The sequence below is a fragment of the Drosophila simulans genome, chromosome X, assembly GCF_016746395.2.
Source record: "Drosophila simulans strain w501 chromosome X, Prin_Dsim_3.1, whole genome shotgun sequence".
NCBI lineage: Eukaryota > Metazoa > Arthropoda > Insecta > Diptera > Drosophilidae > Drosophila > Drosophila simulans.
In genome coordinates, this window is record NC_052525.2 from 10,948,320 (window position 1) to 10,956,533 (window position 8,214).

Consider the following 8,214-nt stretch of genomic DNA (forward strand, 5'->3'; position numbering starts at 1 on the left):
TGGGCCAAAGGAATTGCTCCCTTTTTGGGGCCTATTTACTTTCGTTTCGCGACCTGACGAGCCGAGCACACAGCCAAATAATAATAATAAAAATGTGAGAATCTTGAAAAGGTAATTAGCACATGGTCGTGTTTGCTTTATGCGCCATAAAAATAATCAAAAAATCGAGTCACACATCCGAACATCCCCCCAGTTGTCCGAGTGCGAAGTGATCGGAGATCGGAGCCTATAAAAGCGGATCAATCGCCGCTGGATCTGCGCAGTCGCTCCTAAGAAGTGCCCACTGTATCAGCTCCAAGATCGAAACTCCCAATTGGAATTAGAGCAAACAGCTCCCAGCAAACAAAAAAAAAAAAAAAAACAGAAAAAAACGACAAAGAGAACAAGTGTTAGGTGTCAAAGTTCGCGTGTGGAATTACTACTTTCATTCACAGTTCGGGAAATCATTGAAATCAAACAATAAGATGCATTCCGCGTAAGTTGTTCATCATTACATCAGCCGACTGTCCTTGTCCTTGTCAAAAACAAAAAAAAAATTAAATAATACTATTAACAGCTTTGCTGGCGATCCAGCTGATAAGCGACATTTACTCATTTACACGCATTTGCTGGCACATCAAAAGTGAATTAAAAATAAACAAAACAATTTGGCAACTCAACCTGCAACTGTAAATGTACACTGCACGCAATAAGGGGTGATTGGGATTACACAAAAAGAAAACCAACAAAATGCACAAAAGTGTGGACACCTTCTTCGGTTTCAAGAGTGATTTGAGTATATTTTTGAAGTGAAATCAGCCGAAGTTCCTTTAAAATGGAAATTACCCAAATTCATGAAATGCTCGACTATTTTTTTCCGTGCTACCGGAAGCGTCAGCCAGGAATCCAATTGGGAGAGCAGCTCTCGGGCTCTCTCGCTCTCGCACTCAGCGGCGACAAACTGCAAAGCGTCTAATCAGACAGTGGGTGGGAGTGGGAGGCGGGCGGTGGGCGGTGCGGGCGAGCGAGCGAGCGAGGCAGCAAGGTGGATGAGTGGCGGAGAGGGGGCGTTGATCGTGCGGCGACTGCGCTGCGACAACAGCTGTTGCTTTTGTTTTCAATGGCGTGCTGCCCGCCTTCGCTGCCGGCGTCGCAGTCGCAGTCGTAGCTAGTTTGTTGTAACTATAGTATACAACAACAACCATAACAACAGCTACAGTGACAACAACTACAACAAGAACAATAACAACACCAACACCAACAACAACAACAACGGGGGGACGACGCGGGCGCGTTGCTTTTGTTTTGCTTTGTTGTTTATTGTTGGTCATTATAAATTGAGTTGGAACAAGGGGCTCCAGCTTAGTCGTGTTCCAGTAACGCTTCCGCGCACACCAAATCCAATTCAGTACCAAAATCCACCAAACAGCGCAAGGACACAGCAGACAGCCGTCGTCCCGCCACCAATCAGAGATCGTCAGTCCAATCAGAAGTGCATTCAAACAATCAGGTGCGGATCTTAAGTTCCACACGACAGCAGAAGCGTAGGGGTCGCAACCCCCCATCGCCCCCATCGCCCCCCTTCCCCCACCCCTTTGCCGGGACGAGTGCCAAACGAACATTGTTTATTTCTGATCCGCTTTCGATTTGTATCATTATTTTTTTGGGTGCCCTAATCGCAAGAGCAGTATGTCCGCTAGGATCCTGGAGGACTCGCCCAACGCGCGCATCAACAAGACGATCCTCGATCGTTATCTCTCCCTGCCGCTGCAGGAGAACATCGTCCAGGCCACCTACGTGTGGATCGATGGCACCGGCGAGGATTTGCGCTGCAAGGACCGCACCTTGGACTTCATTCCCCAGAGTCCCAAGGGTGAGTACCACCAATGAATGTCCATCAGATCAGGAGCTCCAATGAAAATTGTAATGAAAATCAAACAGATTCAAACAGTTGAATGGCATTTTGAGTACTTTAGCACACTGCCTTAACATTAACATTATAGTGCATAAAAAAATATATATAGTGCAAATGCAGAGTATTAAAACGAACAGTAATCACAATGCCCGATTAGTTAGTAGTTAAAAATCGCTTGGATTAAGTACTTGAAAGGCCGGCATTAAATAATTCCCAACTTATCGGAACATAGGTCGTGTTCCCACTTGATTTATGTGCCAAATACTCGATTTTGTGTGTTAGTGTTATGTTATCTTATCTGGAGGGTCTAGAGACTTCAAACTGTCTCCGTCTCAGCTAGTTAGTTGGCTAGATTTATCGCGCTAATTCGACAGAATCGCCGATCCGCGTTGGTTTTATAACCCGCTGCAAATGGTAATGGGTATTTAATGGGTCGCGTGTGAATGAACTTAAATACAGAAAATGTAGTTAATCTCAAACTGAGTTAAATTTAAATGCAGAAACTAAGGAATTGGCAAAAAACACGCTACTTGCCAGGTGCTAATTAGTCAGACGCCTTTGATGATCGAAAATACAGGCACACTCTTAAATTAGAAGCTAATTGAGTAGATTTCTAAATTCGGAAACCCCTCAAGTTCACACAGTTCCGTATAGACCAAATAATGGAAGATGATAGACCAATAAATCAAAAGTTCACATAGGTTTATTATTCCCATATGGTCTATGCTTCTCACTATCAGCTTAGCATAGATAATAATCTCTTCCTAATTAGAAACTATATAGACGTACATGTCATCCACTATCTGCCGCCTGCAAATTGTCAGTCTTTTAAATCGCTTTAAATTCGCATTTGGCAGCAATTACTACGCAATAGCTATATGCTATATGGGTCTATACTATAAGTAGATCTGTGCGATTTTACGATCGTCTGAAAAATCTAGCCCATAAACGCCCCAAAAAAAAAAAAAAAAAAAATGGTGTGGCAATGGCCACGTCTGTTGCGGTTTTTTTTTGTTTTTTTATTTTATTTTATTGATCCCTCTCACGGGGTTATATAACCCCAACAAAGCCAACCCGGCGATGGGTTTGACCTTTGCCTTGGCACGATTCTGGCGACGGTTCTTGGGCTCCTCGAAGTTCGAACGTCTGGGGAATTGCTCGCGACGCTTTAGCTTTATGGTCTAAAAACAGAACAGAAACAGAAACAGAATTTTCACGACTCGCGCGTCTGATAATGCGATTTAATCGGGGCGGAGGGGCTTTTTAACAGGCCGTATGGACTTGAAAGAGTTTTTTTTTCTGCTTGGCACTAATTGATGCCGTTTTAATGTGCAATTAGCCGGGGCGTGTGGAAAGAGGAAGCAGTTTAGGGATATGACTTATGGGGCATTGTAAAGTCATTTCGAACTCTCTAACTTTGGCTGTGACACGCGCTCGAAGTGCTCTAATTACGCGGAAAAACGTGAATTTTATCACTCAAGCAAAAGCAAGTGTTTAACAACAATCAGTCATATCAGTTTATCAGCTTCACACAGCTATGTTTATTTGGAATCGAAGTACGTTTAGTTATTGCACTTGGAAATAACTAAATTTCTGGAGACTCTACTTTCTTTCTTTGAAACAAGAAAAGTTGTAACTGTAATGAAAAACCCCATAAGCTGTGTGACAAGGACGGATAGCTGTCGCCCGCAACTTTTTGACTTGCATTTGCAAAAAGCAAAAGCAAAACAAAACAAAAAAACAACCAAACTCAATGCCTTAATGTGCACAATTACTAATGAACTCACACGCTCTACCTCCCACTCGCACCAAGTGCCTCCAATTGCCGTTGGAGCAGGAGGGGTATATAGAGCGTCGGTGTGAGAGAGCTGCAGTTTCCTAATATTTATTTTAATTACTTTTGAAGAGTGAAGTGAAAAAAAGGGGAATTGCATTCTCCATCTCACATTTCAGGTTCAAAGTCAAATTGTAATGTGCCACTTGGATTCAATTATTACAAAATTGCCAGGCAAATGACATTTAATCGCTGAAGCGTGCCTCTCTCAATAAAGGACAATCGATTTTGTTGTCTAATCCTTTTGCCAACCCCCCAACCCCCCCGCCACGAATATCATTTGCAATCAATAGTAATTGACAACTTTTTAACCCGATTGCATTTATAAACACTTGAGCCACAAAATTGCCAGTCACTTCAAGGATGGGCACGTCAGAAAGAGATAGATGCAAGTACGTGGTGGTAGAAAAGTACAGTTTGCTAAATTGAAAAGACTTACACTTGGAAAAAATTTACTTATTTAAAAAGAAACTCAATTAGGAAAGAAATCTGCGGATTAGACATGTCTTTTTCAATTAATTTATATAATTTAGCTTATATGTAGTTATATTAATCTAATGTTGAGAGCTTCATTTTGCTGAGTGTAACTCTTTTTACGATCTATTGATTTGAGAAGTGATTGAATTTCGTGTTTTAAGATCCACTAATTTGACATTATGTTTGCTTAAATGCATTAAGTAGTAGTTTTCAAGATCAATGATCTTTAGGATTGCAATCTCCAACGACTGATAGTGGCTGATAATAGCCGGCCTTTTGCATTATTTGTCGCCGTGTAGGACAGAAATCGGAAGCAAATAGCAACAGTAGCTATTGGGGGGGAGGGGGGTCTGTTCAGTTTCGAGAAGGTGAAATCGGAGGCGTGGGGGGGGAGCTGTGGGCGTTGGGTGGCTGGTTGGAGAGCAAGGCTAATAACTGTAGTGTTGCCGGCACAGTGACACACTGACACTCGTGCGTTGAGAACCAGTCGTTCTTGCTGCGTGTGTGTGTGTGTGTGCGTGTGTGGAAAAATCTACAGCTGTTTATCAATTCGAGTGGCACACAGATACTCAAGCGCACACACACACACACACACGCGCGCACACATGCGGAGCAGCAAGTGGGAGAGGGATGGGGAGCGGAGATAGGAAACCAACACGAGATACCAGATTGTAAATGAAAACGCTGGCTCAAGGTCACCCCCCGCCTGTTACAACAATGCAACGCCCCCCACACCCCCACTTCCCCCCACAAAAGATTTGCATAAGTGAAATATTTTCATTAGCATTATTTACATACGGGGAATTAACTATTTATTATCATAAACAACAGGCAATGGGGAAAAGGGTTGGCGAGTAAACAAACATTCGTCACCCAACACCTCTTGATTATCTCGACATTTTTATTATTTATTTATTATTTTTTTTTTTTTTTATGGATCATCGAAATGCAAGGCGAGATTCTAGAATAGGGGAGGTTGCAGCTTGCGCTTTGAAACTTAATAAGCACAATTGTTTAATCCATTTGAATTTATACTTACGTAAACAATGGGCTATAAAGATGTAACGTCACTAAAGATACATTACTTTCTCTCTGAGAAAAAAGTTGTTTACAATAACACTAAATCATTTGTGTATAAATAAGGTACTTTGACTCACTCTCCACTTAAATTTAAAATAGAAGTCTATTAAGTTAGTTGTAAATCAAGGTAAATTAATATATATATATATATGACAGTTCGAGCTAGTAACAATTTAGAAGCTAAATAATGATTTTATGATTTAATAGCAGAACGGGGGGTTAATCTGTACCGGTTTTACAATACCTATCATTTTGCTATGTAAACATTTTTCAATTGGATTTACAAAAGTACGTTAACGAGTTAACGAAAATACGGGGGATGTGAACTTTCGAACGGAACCCCGCAATCGCAAGTCAATTGCCCTCAATTATATTTAATTCGAGGGTATCGCATGCTAAGTGAGCGACGAGGTCACCCCTTTCAAATTAACCCCCATCGTGCACAAATGTCCAAAGACTAAGCTCCCCCAATTTTTGCATTTTTGTGTTCGAATCTTGCAGAGCTACCCGTTTGGAACTACGATGGAAGCTCGTGCTACCAGGCCGAGGGCTCCAACTCGGACACCTACCTGTATCCGGTGGCCATCTACAAGGATCCCTTCCGGCGCGGCAACAACATCCTGGTGATGTGCGACACCTACAAGTTCGACGGCACCCCCACGGACACCAACAAGCGCAAGACCTGCCTGGAGGTGGCCAACAAGTGCGCCGCCGAGGAGCCCTGGTTCGGCATTGAGCAGGAGTACACCTTCCTCGACTTCGATGGCCATCCGCTGGGCTGGCCCAAGAACGGTTTCCCCGGACCCCAGGGACCCTACTATTGCGGCGTTGGTGCCAACAAGGTGAGTTCGTTTATTTGATAACACACTTCTTACCCAGCCAATGGGGCGTATACGTAATTTCATTCTTAAACACATATTTTTGAATTGGCTTACAGGTCTACGCCCGCGACATTGTGGATGCCCACTATCGCGCCTGTCTGTACGCCGGCATCAAGGTGTCCGGCACCAATGCCGAGGTGATGCCCGCCCAGTGGGAATTCCAGGTGGGACCCTGCGAGGGCATCTCCATTGGTGATGATCTCTGGATGGCCCGTTTCCTCTTGCACCGCATCTCCGAGGAGTTTGGCGTAAGTTTCATTAGTTACGATCACTGCGGAGCCAGAGTGACTATATATATTTGCAATATCCGCACAGATTGTGTCCACTCTGGATCCCAAGCCGATGCCTGGCGATTGGAACGGTGCTGGTGCCCACACCAATGTGTCGACGAAGGCTATGCGCGAGGATGGCGGCATCCGGGACATCGAGAAGGCGGTGGCCAAGCTGTCCAAGTGCCACGAGAGGCACATTCGCGCCTACGATCCCAAGCAGGGCCAGGACAATGCGCGTCGTCTGACCGGAAAGCACGAGACGAGCTCCATCAACGATTTCAGTGCCGGCGTGGCCAATCGCGGATGCAGCATACGCATTCCCCGCGGCGTCAACGATGACGGCAAGGGCTACTTCGAGGATCGCCGCCCCAGCTCCAACTGCGATCCCTACTCCGTGGTGGAGGCCATCTTGCGCACCATCTGCCTGGACGAATAGGACGGGACATCATGGGACATGCCTATCTCCCGAATTGTTGTTATCGATTTATAGCTTGTTGTTAAACCACACCATTGATCCACTGATCCAATGACCCACGAACACCCGATCAACTGAACACCGAACGCGAAGTTATTTGCATAACGTAGGATTAGTTTTTACCTAACGTATTTCCCACAACCCAGAACTAGAAACCTAAGGCAGCCCCCTCCTCCTCTTGCTGATATTTTCAAAGTTTTTTTTCTTTTTTTTTGTAGCTGCTGTTACTTAGGTTTTAGTATGAGTTTTTTTTTTGTGCTGACCAATCAAATATATACTAATGTGGTCAGCGTAATGACGATGAAATGAAGAGGAGCAAGAACCCAAAAAAGACATCCCCACGAAGAAGACGAAAAAAGAAAAGATAACATAAAGCTCTAGTATCAAACAATTCCCTGAGACCCCGAAAAAAGTAAACCCAGCCCCCTACTTGTTAATGATATTAAATAATTAACTTTAATCCTAAACTACATACATATACTCTCTAGTTAAGTAAATGCACTAAAAAATAAAAAAAAAATAAACAATACAAAGCGGAGACTTTCTTGATTACTTGGTAACTCGCCAGATATCTAATTGCTAAGATCATTTTACAATTTAAAAAGAATACTTAGTATGCCAGCGAACGTCTAGACTTTCTTTCTCCTGAGTCGCCGGCACGTGCTGATTTTATACTGGCTATATAGTACATATATAGTATACAGACTGCATGCAGATAAGGATGAAGTTCAGTTCGGCGAGAGTTCATTGATGGGGTTGATGTACATATGTTTTCCACTGGCCGATAAGCCGTATTTACCCCAATATAAAGCCTATTTTTGTTGGTTTTCATTTTATTTATTTAATACTAAAAATTGTAACTTTGATTTCGTTTTGTATATCCGTTTAATTTTATTGATTTGTTGTAGTTTTAGTTGAATTTTACTTCTTTCTGCTCTTCAGTTATCAGTTTTATCGTTATATTGATATAGTTAGGTATATGTAAAGTATATAACACTATTTGTTGTGGTATTTTGTCAACTACTTTCCAGTTCTTGTGAATTTTTGTTTATAATTTTGTCGCCTGGCTTTGCTCAATGGATCAACAATGAATGAAACGATGAAACGCAATCAATAAGTGCAAATCAAGTTGAACACAGAACACATAACACCGAAGACTATAGACTGTTGACTGTAGAGTCTTGCTCAATGGAAGCTGAACTTGATTTATTTGAATTAAGTATACGCAATGAGCGAGTGTGCTCGCTAATTAATTGCGAAGGAGTTTCGATCGTTCTCGCCGCCCAAGGTCAACAAATCAT

The 8,214-nt window shown here is 42.8% G+C and overlaps 1 protein-coding gene across 1 annotated transcript; it reads left to right on the plus strand.

Annotated features, from left to right (window-relative positions):
* The first annotated feature begins 1,329 nt into the window (after positions 1–1,329).
* On the plus strand, positions 1,330–7,442 carry LOC6725675 (glutamine synthetase 2 cytoplasmic). Its single transcript, XM_039296459.2, has 5 exons — positions 1,330–1,489; positions 1,668–1,852; positions 5,787–6,127; positions 6,223–6,414; positions 6,482–7,442. Exons 2-5 carry the CDS (start codon positions 1,669–1,671, stop codon positions 6,872–6,874), a joined length of 1,110 nt encoding a protein of 369 aa, XP_039152393.1. The 5' UTR covers positions 1,330–1,489; position 1,668; the 3' UTR covers positions 6,875–7,442.
* Positions 7,443–8,214: the final 772 nt, after the last annotated feature.